This window comes from Rhamphochromis longiceps, linkage group LG3, assembly GCF_057381845.1.
Source record: "Rhamphochromis longiceps isolate RC_006_pf linkage group LG3, R_longiceps_female_GT1.1, whole genome shotgun sequence".
Taxonomy (NCBI): Eukaryota; Metazoa; Chordata; class Actinopteri; order Cichliformes; family Cichlidae; genus Rhamphochromis; species Rhamphochromis longiceps.
This window is the reverse complement of record NC_140559.1, coordinates 49,233,928-49,254,780: the sequence shown is the minus strand read 5'-3', so window position 1 is coordinate 49,254,780 and position 20,853 is coordinate 49,233,928. Positions and strand designations below refer to the sequence as shown.

Here is a 20,853-nt window from a genome sequence, read left to right as displayed (position 1 = left end):
CACCTCTACCAAGATTCAAATACAGACCTTCTTGCTCACACAGGCCTGCACTCAGTAGCTCTCATGCAGTAGTTTTTATGTTTATCTTCTGTGTTAAGCTTTTACATAGTTTACATTATATGAGTTTACATATAATTTAATGCCCTATATAAACAAAATTGCCATTGTGAGAGGAGGCAGTGGCACCCAGAGAAACCCCGCACAGACACAAGGAGATATGGTCATCTTATATAATTCAACTAGACCCTGTTGGTCTGGTGTTGTTGGTTTTTTAAGCCTTTTAGATGTAGCCTGCTGGACGGTTAAATCTACTAACAGCCCATCCAAAAGTGAGTGAAATGTTATTTTAAGTCTTTGACTTGCACTGATTAACAGGTATGGCTTGCTAACCAAGCTTGGCAGCCTTTGCTGCTAACTCCATCCTCTCTTCCAAATATGTGGCTCCAAAAGAGGAAAAAGAACTAGAAGAAGCTGGCCAAAATGCTTATATCAGGGCCTCTGATCTTCTTGATGGCTTTTCCATCAAGAAGCCTCTATCAAAAGCCAATTTTCTATACCAGGGATCAAAGCCTTGGGATATTTTTTTATTTCTTTTTATCTATGCATCATTTTTTTTTCAGTTCCTTTTTGTGAATTATTGTATCTGTTGTGACTCCCCCAACGTTTTCTAGGTGAAAACCCACAATATAGAACATTTCCACATGTTCATGCTGCATGTTGGATCCAATACCGCGCTAACGCTAACCTGAAGAAACGATGAAAGCCCTATATGAGGAGACTGACTGTGATGAAAAACACTGCCAGCACCTTGTATGTGTTTGCGCTGGTTTGAAGAGCTTTAATAATCTCACAGATGACACTCCAATAGCTATCACTCATCCTTCAGCTGTTACTTAAGCTGAGTGCGTTTCCCCTTTTTTTGCTGAATGGACATTGTTTTGACAGTGAAAAAATGCTAACTCTGGGAAAGTTCAGCCGAGCAAACGGCGAGTTGTTGTAGTTGGCGTCTTAAGCGAAATTACCAAAGAGGACGAGAAAGGTTCAGCGGGGAGGCGAGAGGGAGTGTGAACATGGAGACTGGCAGAGAGAGAGGAGATTAACAAAATGATGAGGAGTGACGGAGACTCCCGTTTTGTGTTTTCCTTCACGAGCTGCAGAAGATACGGTTCCCTGGCTCTTCTCTCTGAAATGCAGCACGGTCTATAAAGCGGTGCCAAGCAGAGGATCACTCTCCATTCCTCTCAGTTAATCTCAAACCGATCTGAAAATAATGAAGACCAGCATCAGCAGTTTGCTTCTCTGATGTTTATCATAAACGGCTCGCACACATAGGCTTCCACACATAAGCAACTGGTAGACGGCGCATTTGTAGATTGGCGGAGCAATAGTTCTTAGTGATGGATGAGGCGATAGCTGCCACCGCCTGAGCCTTGGCATCATGTGAATAATTAAAGCCTGCCACCGGTGGAACAATTATACGCAGCCATTGAAGGATGAGGGGAAGGGACGAGGCGCGACACGTGGCGAAGATCAGGAGGTGGGGGACGGCGCGTGGTCCTGCTGCAAATTGATTTTTGGTACCGCGGTGGCGTTATCGTGGGTGGTGTCGTTTGAGTCGAGATATCCAACAAGTTGCTGTGAACCAGGCGCCGCAGATGAATGAAGCGATCTCGAGCGATTCATATTAACTCAACAAAAAAAAAATCGCTACAGCAGCCTGAAGGTCAAGCTAGCTTTTGAATTCTAGCTGTCCAAGATTGAAAAGGAAAAGCTGATCTGAGTAGGGTTTCCATCCAGCTTCTTGAGCAATTACTCTCCAAATGTGCCCTTGAGCAAGACGTTAACCCTCGTCTCGTCCAGGGAGGCTGCTTTAATGGTCAGCAAATAAGGACACGAGTCTGTGTGATTTCTCCAGTTTAATGAAAGTAATACATCACACCACCTCGAAATTTACGGGGTAGACTCAGTGCTTAGCTAAAGTAATTCAGTAATCTACATACAGTAGTTGGTTAATCGTTTTCATCCCATTGAACGTGCAGAGAAAAGGTTAAAGGGCCTTAATCTGGCCTCAAATATGGCCCAATCCAGTGCCTTTATTATTAATTATTTCAGCTTATTTTTTTGTTGTTGTGTTGTTAACAATGTCAGGGTGCCAGTGAAAAAGGTACATGAGGCTAGCTTACCTAGAACTGGATGTGGAAGGGTTTGCTTAGACTTTGTTATATGTACTTCACATGGACCATACGAGGAGCTCCGTGGTGTAGTAAATGATACGTTTGTCTTGCATGCAAAAGATCAGCGATTTAAATCTGAAAATCAGAGAGTCGCAACTCCCACTCCCATCCCAAGGCTAGATAATTGGGAGGGTTGCATCAGGAAGGGTGTCCGTTGTATAACGTGTGGCAAACATGCAAATCCATCTGCAGCCAAAGGCAGCTTACATAACATCGACGGCACAAAGTAAACTCCCCTACATGTGTTTCTGTATTTTTTTTCACAAAGAAAATTGCACGTCTTCATGAGGTACCTTTTTAAAAAAAAAAAAAAAAAAAATAGAAAAGTTAGTTTTTTGATAGCTCGATACTGCTGGCCTAAATTTGTGGCATCAAATTGAAAATAAGCTTAACACCAACCAACTGGTAGCAAACGGTGCTCTTTAATATCAAATTAAAACAAATATTTGAAACCCAAATATCTGTTGAGATGATCCAAAGCACATAACACTGTCTGATTCAGAGCAGCTTTGCTTTTATATGTATTATTTGAAATAGTTTAACACAAGGGGCCTTGAGGGCCGGTGTCCTGCAGGCTTTAGATCTCACCCTGGGTCAACACACTAGTTCATTATCAGACTTCTGGAGAACTTCAAGACATGTTGAGGAGGTCATTTAGCCATTTAAATCAGCTGTGTTGGATCAAGGACACATCTAAAACCTGCAGGACACCGGCCCTCGAGGCCTGGAGTTTGACACCCCTGGTTTAATGGTTTCATTATCAAATCTTACATAACTGCACTGTTAGGATGCAGAACTGGTACATAGTTTAGCTCAGCTGCTTATTTTAGTTAAGCTTATTTTAAGTAGGTCATGTGATTTGGATGCGGTGGGAGGTCTGTTGTCTCCAGAAAGTTACAGATCACTCTTTGAGGCAAAAAGTGCTGCAGAACTTCACACCGAAGAGATGATTTGACTCATCTTCTTAGCCTACGTATCTCACATGCCTTTTCTCACCTGTTTGGTCATTGGCTTACTGTCCCTGCTGCAGGGAATAAGAGTAAGGCTCCTTGACTCTAAGGACGGCGTGGCAACAGAACAGGTTGTTGGCATGAACATGGGTTCTTTTTTAAATGGCGCACCGGCACTTTTTTGTGTTTGTTTGTTATTGCTCACTTACTGTAGGTGTAGTGCAAAAACTAGCACACCAGGAGGGGAAGATAAAACTGCTCCGAAAGCCTAACACGAGCATGACATAAGTGGAGAAGGATAGGTAAGAGGAGGAAAGGGAAGGAAAAAACAAAAACAAAATGACAGCCTGCAGCTCCTGCCGCCTACCGAGTCTTTAAATCGTTCTATGATCTGAAGAAGAAGGCGAAAGGAACAATGGAAGCTTCAGTTTAATTTATAACAGAGTCATTCAGAGCGTGCGCTTTGATGAGCTGCCAGAGTTCTCCGTGTGTTGTTGGGCTTTTGTTTGCTCGCCGCTTTATCTGTCCATATGTTTTTCTGTGATGCCTCGTCGCATCCATTGATACGAGCGAAGGGGAGACATATCAAGTCCCGGTAATAGCAAAGGAGCAGTCGATTTTTGTCCTATCACTTGTTATACAGTATTTTCTCTTGTTTCAAAGTATTGTCTGCGGATATATTTATTTAATTTTTTTCAGACAGGAAGAAAAAAGAAATGCACACAAAGTGGCAGCTAAATCTGTGGGCACTGCTGTAAATACTGTAGATGCTCAATTTTGGGGGGGTTTTTGGATGAAAAAATAAAAACGGACTTTGACATCGCCTTCGCTCCATATAAGAAAACAAAAAAACATTTTTTTAAGTGTATTTTTCACCTCCACCTTCAATGGATTTGAAACGAATTCTCGGCCGCTTCCATTTTCCCCTCCCCGTCAGCCCGAATGACAACAGTGCTGTATGGACTGTAATTTTGCAGTGGCCAAAAATGGAGCCGTCTATCTGCTGCTGCGGCGGAGATTAAAAGATTAATAATTCAACCACAGGTCATGAATCATGTTTTTTTTTTCCTGTATCTTTTCTTTTGCCATTTTTAAGGAGCGCTGTCACCTTCTGCTCCTGCTCAGTGTTCGGTTCTCTTCAGCCGAGAGGACGATTGACTTCCCGCAATGTTTTGATGTGAAGCGTGGGGTCGGGAAAGAGCTTTATCTCATTATTGACATAATTATAACAGTCCCGCACGGAGTCGCCGCGGTTTAACACGAACACGTAAGGCACTTTGTTGAGAGCTTCAGGACCGTGCGTGCGGCCGTGTCTGTCGGGGTCAAGGTCAATCCAATTCCTTTGGAGTGATACAGTTAGGATTCAATTGAGAACTAATTAAATCTCCATATATTATCATCCTTAATGGCGATTTAATCAGAGTGGAACAAGAAAAGAACTAAACTCTGGTAGTTTCCAACCTTCCTTCGCGGGTTTATCCATAACGTGCTCGTGACTTTTCTCACTTTGAATTGTGCACATGTTTTGGCAATGAAAGGACGTCGTTATGGCTGTCACTGGCACTGAAAGCTCCCCTTTCCTCCGAATTCCAGTGCTCGTAATTCTTTAGGCCACTTGCGGCAATCTGTGATTTGAAGTACCCATTCCTCTGTGTCACTCTCAGACTCCCACTTGATGTATATCCTCTGCGCAGGAGCATAGGGCTATAACCTCAAATCCCCCCCAACCGCCCACTCAACTCATATTCACCCGTCCTCTCTCTTACTTCAAATCCCCCTCACCGCTCACCTTATTTCTGTCTCTTTCAGTTGCTGGCTTCGCCTGGACACCTACTTCATTTGGAGTTTCATAGGACCAGCAACCTTGATAATTATGGTAAGCGTCACGAACCCTCCTTACCTCTCCCCCCTCTGCTCATTAACCCTACTTAGCCTGCGGGTCGTCGCTTAAATGGTCCACAGAGATCCCTTTTTAATTTTTTTTTCCTAGCTCCCATCGCCCTCTTCTCTCTGCCCGGTTGAGCATACATGCCACCGCCGGGCACGGAGCCGTCCAGAAAAACGAATGAGGGGTGTAGAGAATATATTGGAGTTTGTCACCCTGCCGCAGTCGCCGGCTGAGACGATTTTGGGGGGGAGTGGGGGAAGTGAGATACAGAGCGATAGAGGGAGAGGGACAAAGAGAGCGAACTCTGCTCAGTATGCAGCGCTGGAGTAATCCGCACTGCGATTATGATTGATTTTGTTCCCGTTCCAAGTCCTACTCCACTACCTTTTTTTTCCCCAACCATCTCTTCCTCGCAGGCACACACTCAGCCCCGGACATAGATGCGTACAGTATGTGGTATGCAAGCACACACACACACGCTTTTTGTGCCTTTCCCAACTAGGACAGGGCCTCATTTTCTCCCAATAAAACAGCTCATTTATTGATCCAAATCTGATGTAAGACCCACATTCATCTCAGTATTTACACTAATGCCGAGCACTAAAATACTGCTTTGTCACCAGGAGATGCGCTCCTAATTTTCCAAAAACACCAGTCAGCCATGACGCTAAATATCCGGCATTGGCACAAAACTTATAGATATCTTTAACAACAAAGAAAAAAAAAGAAGTCACAATATGCTTGTCCAATAGGATTATTTCCCGAGAAACGCATCTCTCGCTGCCCAGCTGCGATCTGGCTGTCAAATCCAAACATGCATAATTCACTTTCACGCTCCAGTTTGGCGTAATCATTCACAATGCATCTCTGCGTGCCTCATGACTCACTCCTTTCTCTCTCCGATTTACAAACAAGAATATCCATCTCGTTGGAGAGAAGGCCTTGGCTCGCTTCCAGTTCTGCCCCTGAAAATTTGGCGAGTGTTTGGACAAAGGTGCAATTTTTAATTCTCCTCGTCTTATGTCAGCTTGAACGCTACCTGCAAATCGCCAATGAAATCCACCTAATTGCTGTAATTTGGAGGGAGCCATTCTGAGCAAACCCACATGACCAGAACTGACTCATTTTCTTATTATTGTTCTGACTCAACAGAGAAAATGCGAATAAAGAGACAGACCAGAGTCGATCTGCTTAATGTGGGTTTTTTTTTTTCTTTTCTTAAATCGAGTAGTCGGATATAAGACCGCCAATTAATTTCCCTCTGTAATCACAGCGTGTTTGACAAACACGGGAGCAAAAGTTCAACTCGCTGAGATGTGCTTGACTTTCTTTTTAAGTTTTATTTACTTGTCTGCTTTTTGAACAGAAACAGGAAAAACAGGAAGTAAGAATAACCATTGAAGTCTGCCGCAGCTTGCGATGCCGTAAAGGCTCAAAGTTTTCTCGTTTGCACAAATTTCATTTATTTATTTTTCCAAATGCAAAGAGGAAAGGACGGTAATTCCCCATGGCTGCCTGTAAGTGTGAATATGATGAGACAAGTGTGAATAAGTCAGATGAAAGGCTCCGCCGTGCAACTGTGCAGCTGCCTCGTCTCACCGATCCCTGTTTAGTCCGATAGAGGTTTCATAGGATTTTGCGCTCTGTTTGGCAAAGTGGGAAACCGAGTCTGGCCGCACTGTTCCAGCTTTGTGCTGCAAAGTGCCCTGATTTAAAATGAATGGACCAGTAACAGGAAACACACAGGCTTTGTTCCCATTCTTCTCTGCCTCTCTCGCTTTCCCTTCTCCTTGCCCCCGTAAAAATCCGTCTGTTTCTCTCTTCCAGCTCAACGTGATCTTTCTGGGCATCGCTCTCTACAAGATGTTCCATCACACAGCCATCTTGAAACCAGACTCTGGTTGCCTGGACAACATCAAGTAAGAGCACTCAGATCACCCAGATATCCATTAGTCTCCCAGAAATAGCACTGCTTGTTTTTTTACGGGAGGGAAACAATGTTTCCATGTGAGCGTGCTCGGCTCGCTTCCGACCAAACGTGCTTTTTCACTGACGGCTCGATTGTGTCTCGTATGAGTCGTCTCGAGTTGACTTTTTCCACCCGTTTCCTTCGGTTTAATGAACCCCTGGTTAAAGAGCAACTTTTGTGTGGTACTTTGTATTCAAGGCTCTGTTTCCGAGCAGTTCCCTTTGCCTTGCCTCCACTTTTGATATTTCAAAACCTCATTAAAAGCACTTAAGGTTGCGAACACCCAACCCAAGGGTGCGGAAATCTGAGCTTACAAGGTAAGCACCTCCCATTACATTGAAAGGTTGTGTCAGATGGGGTTAAAATCAAACAGGTATTCTGCTGCGTCTCCATCATTATCTGAAGAAAACTGTTGTCTGCGCAGGAAAAGGCCAGGAGACAATCTGACAGGCCCGACCCGGTGTTATCTTGGTGTCAACACGCCGTAGATGAATATTCATTTTGTGTGTGCGTTATGTGTGTTTCAGTCTGTTTATCCTCTAATGCATGGCTGCTTTCAGATAATGTAAAAGCTTCTGGGACAATTATGACTATAACAAAGGTGAAGATTTTCTTTGCTGGTAAAACACTTAGTCTGCAGTTACCTGTTGCAAAGGTAACTAGGGCCAAGGTGGAAAAATATTTCTATTCAAATATGATATAAAATGTCTTTAATGCAGGACAAATTCACTGTATCTGTTACTTTCAGTAGTCGTGCATACGGACATAATCACAAGTAATCTAATCATTACATTAGCTAAATGCAACCTCAGATAAGATATAAAATATGATGCATGATCTGATATCTGTGCGTTGGTGTTGTTCCTGGATCATCAAAGCTGATGTTCATCCAGGTTCAACATTGCAAGTGACCAGTCACGTTGTTGTGATGTCGTAGTTTTGCGACGTGGAAACGCCAACACACAAAACCTTAACCCCAACCCCATTAGCATAACCCTAAACACGATCACATCCGAACCCCTAACCTTGACCCTAACCGGCCCATTTTTGGGACTTTTCGTCCTGAGTGCACATCGGTCACATGCAATGCTGAACCTGGACTGACATTAATTGTTATGATTAATGCAAAACAAATGCCCAAATGCCTTCAAACCTCAATGAACTGAAGCACAGCTACAAAACAACAAAGTGCTTTCACAATGGTGTGAGAGGCTGATAACGTCACACAGGAAATGATTGCTTCAAGTTATTGCTGCTAAACTTAGCTCTATAAGATATTGAATCACGGGGTGTGTTTCGCTTTTCACACACTGCTTCTGCATTATGACTTAGTTTTTGCTACAAAAATAATGTCACAGTGCAATATGTCATGTTGTTGTTTAGCCTGCACTTTCTTTTTACCATAGCTGTATATGCTGCAGTGAAATAATGAGATAGTCTTTTAAGGAGGAGTTCGAGTGCTTGGAAACGGTGAAATTGGTGCGATCAGGAGCAGACACACAGTACAAAAGAGCAAATAAACAAGTATCACGCCAAAAGCACAAACTTTTTTTGTGTGATTTTTCCTGTTAGCACACGCCTGTATTTTTGAGAACACAGCCAATTTATTGCATAGCCAGTTATTCTCTTTTGAGACTGATGCTCATGCATGCAATTAAGCTAGTGCCAAGCTCAAAGCACTGCCTGATCTGTTCCAAGACAACAGTCGGCCGTAATAACAAACAGTTAACTACAACTGAGATTGCATACATAACACAGCTGTGTGTTTGGGATGTATTTAATCATAATCAAAACATGTTTTTGCAAGGGAACATTTGTGACCAGGCTACAAGTTGGTATTACCGGTGCAGAGTTGGCAGTCTTATCAGATACGGTCCTGTATGCTGCACTGCCATGTAGCAGCTCCTGCCCCAACACATGCTCTATGATTATGCATAAGCACACAAGCAAAACAAAGCACAATACATTAAAAAAACCTGCAACATGTCTAAAGCTTTATGCTAATGAATCATGTTGTATAATAACCTGAGGCTGCATTGGGTTATGACTTCTTTCTTGAGTAGACCTTACATGCCAAGTTGTCTTGTAAGGTGCATGCTTAATTTGTGTTGAGAAAAAAAAAGCCTGGTGAAAATTGAATAAAAGGATATTTTGCAATAGAGACGTAATAAATTATTAAGTTGCATTAAGCAATGAGCCAACAGGACGACTAAAAGTAAACTTGAAAAATATCACTGGCTCAAAACGTACCTAACATCAGACCTCCCCTCCTGTTCTCCCTTCGGGCTCCTCCATGGTTATCAAACTGCATGTTCACATGGCGCCAGAGGATAGATGAGGGCCTCTGCTGCTACTGCCTGAGATTACAACACTGTTAGTGTGTGTTTGTGTTGCACGCAGTAATTATGTTTGCCACAAAAGATGAACTCATAATTCATATATATGTATATATAAATAGTAAAAAGACACCCACCCCTGTTGAGACATGCTCTTGTGTCAATGTGCACTGGTTTCTCAAAAATAATAGGCCGTAGTTTGCTTTAGTGTTTACATGTTTTAGTCTCATTCATCATTAGGTGCATTATTTCATTACTTGATTGTAGAAGTTTCATGCGCACACAGAAAGTTTCTGTATTTGCACTGTAGGGTGACATAGCATTTTCGGTCATTGCTTTTGACGTAAGCTCCAGCTACCTGGTGTCAGGGCAGGCTCTTTGCACAGATGGTGTAAAGTTGTTTTGCTGCCTGTATGCTATGATGGATAAGGGTCTCTGCTCTGTTTTTGCTGTCTGCCTCGCTTTTTTTTTAAGCCACTCTGGACACATTAGTCTGCTTTATGGCCGTGTTGTGGCGGTTTTTTCATGGCATCACATCACCGGTTGTCTCAGCACAGTGGCCCCTGTCTGCCCCGCTCCTCTCAACCAAGTGATACACACATTTAAAAAAAGAAAAAAGGAAAAGAAAAGAAAACAATCTTCAGCAGGCTCGATACGGCAGCCTTTGGTTCCGCCACGTCAGTCCCTAGTGTGCCAATGTGCTTTCATATCACAAATTCACTACAGGATTTCTCAGAGCTGTGGTTTTTATATGCTGCTTCTTAGCGGTGCCAAAAAATGTAACCTGGACAATAATAAGCTTTGACTAGTTTTGTGAACTCTGCGAAGTAAATTATTTGCCTAGATTTGAAGCTGTGTTTCCCGACTGTTACCCTACATCAGTTCCTCCTACGTTTAACCTCAGCAGTCTTATTCTGGTGTTTTGCATTAAAAGGCAATGTCAAACATGAGCTGCTACATGCTATGAGGACTTATTGAAGTTGCTATTTTCAGTGGTTTAGCTAACATATCTGCTAAGGTTAACAAGGTACCCTACTTAGTTATGCTAAGCTATCAGTACTAAGCTTGGTTAAGAGTGAAGAGTAAAGCCCCATCCAAGTTGGAAGTGATCTGCTTGTAGCACATTGCTTTGTAGCTGACAGGTGTTTGTTAATGGACATCCCAGTGAACTAGCTTACGCTACAGAAGCGGCGTGTATTCCCTGATGGTTTGGTGAGTTGTTGCTGGCTGTCACTGTTTGAGATTAGCCACAAAGAGCGTGTTGCACCAAAAACCTCCTTATGACTTTTGGTTTGGTCACTTGCAGATTGCTGCAGTTGCCTGAGACACAACTTTTACTTTTGAAGAAAGCTTGCCTTCCACTTTTTATAACCACATAGTATCATATTTGGTAAGTGTTTGCAGACCATTAACCATCTACAATACAAACTACAGGCGACCACGGATATCTGCTAGCAGCTAAAGCAATCACAAAGAGGTTTTCAGTGCAGCACCATTTTACCAGTTTCGCCTAGCAATAGCAGGCACCGTCTTGCAACCTCTCACCAGGTAATGAATTTGTGTTTACCACCCTTAATGGATTCTTCCTTCAATTACTCATCTCAAAACTGGGAAAAGTTAACTATGGACCCACTCACTTTGCATTACTGTTATTTCGCAAGTCACTGAATATCACTAACATCCTAGATTCCTCGTAAGAACAAATAAAACTATCCATTAATCCATTAGTCTCAAATAATTGTGCTGTTATAGCATAACTGGATTTCTAACACATTCAGTAGCACTGACTCTATGTACGTATAATTCCTCGTGCATTCGCACAGTATTGTTGTTAGGTTTGATATATCATTTTCACAGTGCTGTTAGAGTTAGGGGAATTATTTCCAATGAGCGGTGTCACAGGGTAAGTTTAATAGTGCATCTAGTAATGCAAAATTGCAGACTAATGCATGTTCACCTAACTAAGCCTAACCTTGTTCGTTTCTCTTTATTCTGCAATCCTTTGTCAAAGCTATAACGAGGTTTCTATACTTAATCCAAACTTGACACCTCCTGCAGCGCCTTCATGGTGAAAGCCAATCAGTGCCACCTCATTTCTCCAAGTGTTTCAGGATTTTCTTGTTATTTGTGTTGGCAGCTCACTTTTAAACGTTGTAACATATGGCCTCTTTCTGTGTCCTCCCAATCTTATGAAGAGTGTTGGGAGTAGGCTCACAGTATGTGTTCTGCTCACAGGCAGATCTGCTTCGAGAAACCGACATGCTTAAACAATAGATTCTGCACATTTACTGCACGTTCACACCAAGACATATGCGTAGTATGTGTAAGGAGAGGCACACGGCCAATCTCGAACATCTACTATGAAGCACAAATGTGCCATGTTTCAGATATTTGGAGAACTACAAGCAGGACACCTGCTGCCCACACAGACCCTGTGCCTAGCCTGCTCAGCCTGGAAATGGATTGCTGATTACCAGCAAGTACATCGCTGACTATAACACTGATCGAAAATGCTTTAAAAAGTAAATACAACAAATGATTCAATGTGATTTAGTTCATCTTAAAGTTTGCAGTAGGTAACTACTTACTACTCAGTAAGACGCCAGCATATTATGTGACCACTTATGTACATCGGCCATTTTTCCAAAGGCCAGATACATTGTGTAGTTGGTTCTGCAGGAAAAATATTGATTGCTGTGGTCCTAAGTGTCACGTGATTTATAACACTGCGCTCTCCTAAATGTAGCAACCCACTGACCTCCTCAACCCAAGTCTTACCGACTCGAAAACACTCTGCAGTGTTGGCCGTTTGTAAAAGAAAAAAAAAAAGAAAAAGAAAAAGAGATGGATCTGTACAGCTTTTTGTCAGCCGTCATTCATCTGATGAGGTTTTTACACCAACATCCATTAGAAAACGCTATGAACACACACAGAAAACTGGAATTAGGTGTAGGCTACTGTGGGCTTTTATATACATATATATATATATATATATCCAATGCTTTTTTACCTTTAATGATCTATCAAGGTGAGCCGGTTTTAATGATTGATTGATTGATTGAATCTTTATTTTGAACATGTTGAAAAAGTATAAAAAAAAAAATAGAATTAAAAGAGAAAAATGAACAAAGCAAACAAAAGGAAAACGAGCAACCACAACTCCAAATAACGTCCATGTTCAAAAAGGAGCAGGAAGAAGCATAAGCTTATTTAATCCCACCCCTTTTCCACTATCTAGTATCAATAGACTACAGAAATACCTCCTTGTAATTACATTATATGTTATGTGTAAATTTTTTTTTTTTTTTTTTTTTTTAATATATACACATATATGTTTCTATCTATCCATACCTACGCACATATACACATTTTCAATAACCCCATTAACACCTGAAGGATACACAACCTACAATTTTATATATATTTAAAATATATATATATATATATATATATATATATATATATATATATATATACATACATACATATATACCCATACCAACAAACCCGTGCATGTGCACACACATGAAAATATTAGACAAGAACACCCTATCAAATCTCTACCTTTTCCCTGTACCCTGTAAAAACCATATCCTTAAACCGCTTTTTAAACTGCGCCATGCTTGGACATTGCTTCATATCTTTACTTAGTCTGTTCCACAGCTTCACTCCACACACAGAGATGCAAAAACTTTTTAATGTTGTACGGATACGAGGATGTTTTAAATTTAATTCCCCCCTCAAATTGTATCCCCGTTCCCTTTTAGAAAACATGATCATGATAGCATTGGTTAATTAAGTCAATTTAGCCTAGCTTAATGAGCTATGCCTTCTTTAGTTTCATCTTCCTGCTATTTGGTTCCTCTTTATGGCTTGATGTCATGTTTTTTGTTCAGATTTCATCATACTGCCTTGTTTTAATATGAGTGTTTCATCTCTGTTTCACCGAGTATCTCTTTCTCCCTCTTTGCTTTTCTTTTTTTTGATTAGCACTCACATCCTGCCTTTTTATCTTATGCCGTGTTTATCTTTAACATCTTTCTGTTTCTCATCTTCTATTTTTTTCCTCCCTCCTCTTCATTTTAGCTACCGTTATTATGATGGATGTGTTATTGTAGAATGGCACTGGTAAGATGCAACATTTCTCAGAAGAGGAGTAGAATAGAATTGATATCGTGTTTGATGTGGTTTTTTCCCCCCTCCTCACCCCGTAATGGAGACAGTGGCTGCTGCTGCCCCGTGATTCATGGATTGCAGCGTGACTTTTGCACCGATGTAACTTTGAATACCAAACTTACTCTTGAATTGAGCTTTCTTAGAAGATGATGGACTGAACATTTTTAGCTTAGCATAGAGTCCTCCCAATTCAGATAAGGAGCTTCAAATGAAATATGCTAATGCTGTGATGTAAAAGATTAAAAAAAAATGTCTGTGCCGTCATCAAAAACTTTGCGCTATTGATGTCTTAAACATTTTTGGGGTGATTTGCATTTAGAGCATACCTTTGGTTAAATAATTAACACCCCTGTTGGCCTGATCACGGCACTTCTTTTTCCTCTCCCAGAAAGAGCCTATGAAATGACTTTATGTAGATTTAAAACAAATTGAATTGACCAATTGCAATCTCATACATAAATGATCTGTGACATTGCAATGAATGGCACCTCTGCAAATTAAGTCATTTGGAGGGAAATAGGTAATTTGATGTCACAGACTGAAATAGTTCTCTGCTTAAAATTGCCCCCCTTTGGCAACAATTAGTACAATAAAACCTTTTTTTGGAGGGAAAGTGCTGAAAGCTGTCTACTACAGCACTCAGTATATGTATTATATATTTATACGGGCTTTTGTACGGGCTTTGTGACGACCACAATTGAGCTAAAGTGCATAAGTTGCTAAAATGCTAAATTTGACACCCTAAAATGTATTTAAAGCATTTAATTACAATTATTCCTTTACGACATAATTAGCTTTGTCAAATATACTTTACATAAACTATTTTGAAGTTAATGATGCTGAGAATATGAGCAGATCAGTAAGTGATATTGTATTAGTAGATTTCAGGCTACAGTTCTGAATGGGGCCTAAAAAAGCTGAGATGCACCCGCTTCATTTGTAAGTGAGCTGTTATGCTTTTCAGCGACTGTAATGCAGTCTCAGAAGTTTTGCCTCGAGGCTCCTACTATGCAGCCCTCAAAATCACCCTCATATTTTTATCTGATAACTCCAGAAGAAGATAAGCCGTGCCGTGCTGATATGAGTCGTACCCTCTTCATATCCTGTCCTCTCAACGCATTTCTTATGACCTCTTTTGTCTCTATCATCCGCTATCCCTCCAACAAAACTCCCACTAGTTAGAGGACAACATTTTGTTCTTTTTTTGTGTGTGTCCATTGCCTGTGTTTCTGTGTCCAATCTGGGGGCAATCGCCTTGATAAAGTACCTTTCCCACCAGGTCATTAAGACAGCCCTGGGAAAATTATGTTTAATGGTTGCTCTGGTGAATTCATAAATCATTTATTTCGCTGCGCACCTGGCCCATTTATAACCGCTTAAATGTGAAGGTCTGCCAGCATTTATGAAGGGAACTAGATACCTATGCAAAAGAGATAATTATTGTTAACATCTGTAAATCACTAACAAATCCGCTTCCAAAATGTGGAAATGTGGAAATGTATTGGATTAATGCAGGCTAGCATCAATCCCATACAGGCAAGCAAGCCATCGTCCTTCTCGTTGTGTTGTTTCCATCTTCATTTCTAAATTTTTACACTGGATTTATTGCCACATCTTTGTTTATTTATTTTACCTCTGCATTGCTTTAATATGTGATTTGATTCATTTCTGTCTGTTCTCTAATTTATTTTGTTCTCATTATATGGCTCAGCTATCAGGATTATGAACCTAAGATGAAGTAAGACAAAATTGGAATGGCCCTTTTTTTCTCATAATGCCATCTTTCATTTACTCCACCATGAACAAATCAGCACCCAAATCCATCTGGCTGCCTCCCTGAATCATTAACATGATTTATAGTAGAGCACTCAGTCACATTGAAGGCCACATTAGTGTGCACAAAGTACTCTGATCTTAGATATACATAGCCTACAGATGAGACAAGCAAGATTAGTTTTAAATGGCACCTGTATTGTTACAGCGCACTGTATAGAAATGTTAGTACTGTAGTGTAAATACCATACACCCATCTTCCCTTTATCCAGAACAAAAAGGAAGAATCTGGGCACAAATCAAAGTTTGAATTGAAGGGCTGGGCGTCCAACCCAAGGTGCTCATTGAGGACATTTAAAAAGATTATTACAGGAAGAAAAAGCAACACATAGGAATTAATGACAAATTACATGCGTTTAGAGGCAATGTGGAACAACAATGAATAAAATAGCTAGCTAAAGGCTAAACCTGAAAACTAGCTAAAAGTGGCTAAAAAAGTGAGTGATAAACGAAAGTAACTATTAAGCAGCTGAAAAACTAAAAGTGAAAGATGGAATTCTACTATAAGATTTTTGTATAAAACAATTTAATGATAACTAAAAGTAACCATCAAAATTAATGGCTAATGGCTAGTTAGCTAAGAATAGTGATTGTATGGAAGAACTAATTTTCTGAAAGTAACTGATTGGTAGCTAAAAGTAATCAATAAAAAGTTGAAATATAAAGCTTAAGTAATGGCAAAAGCTGAATAAAAGGTTGAAGCAGTTTAATAATAGTGAATATATGTTTAAAATGAATTGCTAAAAATAACTAAAGCTTAGCTTCATAAGCTAGCTAAATTAAAACAGATAAAATAGCTACATGCACTCAATGGCTAAAACAAATGGAAAGCTCAAGATGACATAAGCACAAGGATGATCAGCAGAGATTATCAGTTCACTCTTATAAAATTTCTTGAACCAAAATGATATAATTTCTCAAAACCAGGTCAGATGAGCACATAGCAACAAGAAAACAGACTTGGCGACTGGAATTACAGTTTGCACAAATCGCAGCTCAGAAAATATGAAAGTCTTATTTATGTATACAATCAATAATATTCTTAATAATTGCTAAAGACAAAGAAATATCACATCAACATGAATTTAAATGTTGCTGTTAAGGAAAAGCTCATCACATTAGCTCATCACATTAAAAGCATAAAACCAATAACACTCCCAAGAAATGTAACTATAACAGCCCAGCTATGATGAATCCTGATAAAACCAAAAATTAATGTGCACAAGAGTTGGTTTAGTCAGTCTGGTGCTGTATGTGCAGTCTTTAGTAGCCACAACATGATGTTTCTGGTGTGCATAATTAACCTCCTAGGACCTGGGGTCCACATACGTATGTGGACATCACATTTTGGGTTATTTAGACCAAAATACTCAATTCTGCTCTACAAGGGCCTGATATCCACTTATGAGGACATTATACTGCTACTGTTCTATCAAAATTTTAAACTAATATCCTCATATGTTGCTCTTATTTTTCATAAAAACAAAAATAAGGTAAAAAAAAATCTGGTGATTCTTTGCTTTTACATTCATCGGGCCCCAATCAGCCCAAATATCAAAGAGAAATTAAAAATGCATGCCGTGGAAGAGTTTGGGTCTTAGGAGGTTAAGCTTTGACAAAGCGCACTACATGGATACTGTACATGTAAGGGTAGACGGCACATTCTGACAAGAATCGTGTATTAATGTGATTAAACACTTATCTAGATCTTGCCAGAGGGGTCACCAGAATACAAAAGGGTGCAGGTGAAGGGGGAAAAAAACTGCCACTTCTCTGCGCAGTGCACCAGCACAAAGATAGAGCCCTTACTCTTAATAGACTTTGTAATCTCAAGGGCATTTGTTTCAGATAAACCTTCTGCTTGAGTAAGATTTTACAAGACACTCAGCTCAGGCACTAGAATCCAACATGTAATATACTAATGAATTTTCTTTTCCTGGAAACGAGGACTGTATTTACTGGTCGCCCACACATATAGACTGCACTTAATTTTTGTGGGAGGATCAAAGGCTTTTCTTTTTGTTTGAAAGAGTGCAAGTGTAAAAATAAAGAATAGAAAAAGACTAAAAGGGAAAAAAAATCATTCTCATTTATCATCAGTTTCCTTTCCCTGTTCATTTCAAACTGTATTTATAATTGTGGATTAAGCAGGTTCTTCATTTCCAGACCTTACAGTTAAAGTTGTACCTTATTGCTTTATGACCTAATATCTTTGGTGCAGTTTATGTTCCTTCTCCTGAAATGACAGCTTTTATTAATTATTCATCAAATGGCTATTTGCTTACATTTCAGATCTTGGGTGATCGGCGCCATCGCCTTGCTATGTCTGCTGGGCCTAACCTGGGCTTTCGGCCTCATGTACGTCAACGAGAGCACAGTGGTGATGGCCTACCTCTTCACTATCTTCAACTCCCTGCAGGGAATGTTCATCTTCATCTTCCACTGTGTGCTGCAGAAGAAGGTCGGCATTTGCGTTCTCTCCCGTATCCAGAAAATAGCACGGTCTCACATTAATTAACTGCATGCACATTGGAATTGATTTCCATAACGAGCATGCTGGAGTGTAGCAAGTTTGGAAAGCGGTGAGCTGCTAGTGCGAACCTGTCTGTGCTTTTGAATTTACAGGTGCGTAAGGAGTACGGGAAGTGCCTGCGTACTCACTGCTGCAGCGGCAAAAGCGTTGACAGCTCCATTGGCTCTGGCAAGGGCACCGCCTCGCGTGCTCCTGGACATTATTCGACGGGATCGCAGGTTAAATAGCATTTTTCACTCCTGTAACTTACCACGTGATATGTTCTTTGGAAAAAAAGGTGAACAGCAAGATGATTTCTTTGTAGTGTATGTGCATGCTGCAGCTAGAGGCGGGAAATGATTTGATCCCGAGTGATACTCAGGATTACGTAAGATTTGAAGAAAGTAGGCAAGCAAAAGAGTAAGTCTGCAATTCGTTTTCACTGGGGCGGATTTAGGCTGCGCATCGGTACAGTGACGTTGAGGAAAGTACTGGCTTCAGCTTTATGGGGAATTTGTTCATGCTTACAAATTCAAATTTGACTGTCTATGCCAGGGTTTGTAAATTCGGTGCATAGATGGTAAGTCTCCTTGTAAAGTAAATTGTTAATGGATTCCACCCACGTTGACGTGAAGTATAGGATGAATTGGCGCGATACGCCGTAGCTGAACATCATATCCATATCCCAAAGAGTGCGATTTCTTCCAGTGTTCAATTATAAATAGTCCTTAGAGTCAAGCGTGCAGTGGCAACCCACGGTACAAGCTGGATTCCGCACACAGATCAAAGCGTTTAATTATACACAGTGGTTTGACAAGATGGCTCTAACCTCATGCTCAGTCACTTTATATGAGCGAGACAGGAATGGAAACACTCAGAAAGATGTGGTTGTTTATTGCTAACTCCGAGGCTTCGGAATGAATGTGTAATCAGCAGAGCACATTCGAACCCGTCGGCTATGAATGGTTCAAGTTTTTGTCCGTCCAAAAAAAAGGAGAAGAAGAAGAAATGGCACTGTCATTTTCAACCCATCTGTGTCCCTTAGGTCTGGGGACAGAATCGTGTGCAATATGATAATGAGATCAGCTGTGTCAGTATATGTTGCTGTTTGAATATGTGAGCGATGTGTCATCTCGGCTCGAAACAGACGCCAATTCATGATGTGAAAAATGCTTTAAGCTTTTATAAATAAAAACATGCCCTCGGTTTAAATGTCACACTGCGATGGGGAAGCTCAGCGAGAGATTAGGTGAGGTATAGTGACAGCTGCTCCAATTTTAGTTAAAGCCGGAGTAGGAAGAAATATAGAAAAGGTGGAAGAAAGCATTTAGCATATGAAAAAAGACAGCCAGCGTGCTGAGTAACTTTCCCTTTTATTTTAAGTCCTCCTACCTACATTTTGAGCGTGTGGAGGTATATATGTTTAAATCTAAAAATGCTTCATGTGGGGTTTGAACCAGTTGCTCTATTGTGCTCTAGCTCCCATTACAGGAGGATAGTTTTCTCTTAGATAAGCGATCCCGAACATATTTTGAGCCACAGACCGGTTTAATGTCAGACAATATTTTCATGGATCAGCCTTTAAGGTGTAAATACAACAAAATAAAAGGATACGACCAAGACAAAAACTGTGATATTTTGTAAATATGATAAGAAACGCGAATTCACTGTGTGATTCTGTAACTTTATTAGCAGCGTCCTCCTGAAATGCGCCAACAACACTGAGAGTAACATCCTCCTCTCTGCCCATTAATGCTCTCTGGTCGCTATGTTAACGCGTAAACATTTCTTTCAAAATAAGACACACAACTACAACACGGGGAAAGACCCAGGAAAACCGAGTTAAAGATAAAAACCCTGAAAACCATAAATTTCACACCTGAGCCTCAACTCAGTACCGGTCCGGGGCCCGGGGGTTGGGGACCGCTGTCTTAGACCTTTGAACTGCATTATTTTTTCAGGGATTTCAGGGATTTGAACCAGCCTTCCATTTATGGTTACACAATGAGTCTGTATTTAAAAATATTTTCCATCACTTATGAAAATCAAGAATTCACCATGGGTAAAATTAAAGGACTGAGTGAATAATCAAACCAAATTAAAACTTTAGCCAGATTGCATTTAGTACCCAAATTATTTTTAAGTGGACCATAATAAGCTCTGCTTTAACTGGAAACTGTTCCACACACAAGTCTAGTAGTAGTAGTAAATCATCAAAATGAACAAGATTCATTTAATTAAAAATTTGCAGTTGGCCGCATCGATTAGTTAGATTTATAGGGTTAGGGCCCTGTAACTCACATCCAGTCACAGGTCCCCTAAGGGAAGTGCAGATGGAGGCTTGACTTGTTATTGGTGCACTGGTGAAGGGGTGAACCAGTGATGGGGTAAAGGCTGCAGTAAAAGCAGACAGATGAAAGGCGTAATGTTGTTAAACTCGATGAATGGATTACTGGGAGGATAATTTCCTCCTGAGAAGTCTGGCTAACTTGGAGTCTTGCTTAAAATGTATTATATACAGATGTGACAGATTAAAGGAAAAACCCATGACCCTTGAAATCCGTTAGTCTGATAAGTATGAAAACTATGTTAACTGAATTTTTAACCTTCAGTTAAAAAAATCTCAAACCAATCAATCCCGTGTCTGGGAATTTCAGGGTCATTTAGACCACTTTTTTCACCAGCAATGTTAAAGCAGAAGGGTGTTCATTGTCCCCAGGAGAGTTTCACACATGCACATAATCAATACCAAGGTGCATTGAAGCTGTTCTGGCCACATGTGGTGGAAAAACTCCTTAGTAAGGCTCCAATAACACAGGCCTAGAGACCGTTTGGCAACTTCAGCATGCTCTTGTGCATTCTTTGGTAGCTACTAGATTGCCAGTGTCACCTATAATTTGCACAGAGGACACAGACAGAGTGTAAATTGCTCACCTTCAAAGTAAAGGCCGTCCC

General features: G+C 40.6%; 1 protein-coding gene across 6 annotated transcripts in view; it reads left to right on the top strand.

Moving 5' to 3' along the window:
* Nucleotides 1-20,853, top strand: part of LOC146675131 (adhesion G protein-coupled receptor L3) — a 279,742-nt gene that overhangs the window by 246,824 nt on the left and 12,065 nt on the right. For all 6 annotated transcript variants that reach the window (XM_085400200.1, XM_085400203.1, XM_085400201.1 and 3 more), the window contains 4 exons: nucleotides 4,994-5,060; nucleotides 6,900-6,991; nucleotides 17,679-17,847; nucleotides 18,012-18,137. In XM_085400200.1, the coding sequence (XP_085256326.1) occupies nucleotides 4,994-5,060; nucleotides 6,900-6,991; nucleotides 17,679-17,847; nucleotides 18,012-18,137 (454 nt within the window). The remainder of the gene's footprint in view (nucleotides 1-4,993; nucleotides 5,061-6,899; nucleotides 6,992-17,678; nucleotides 17,848-18,011; nucleotides 18,138-20,853) is intronic.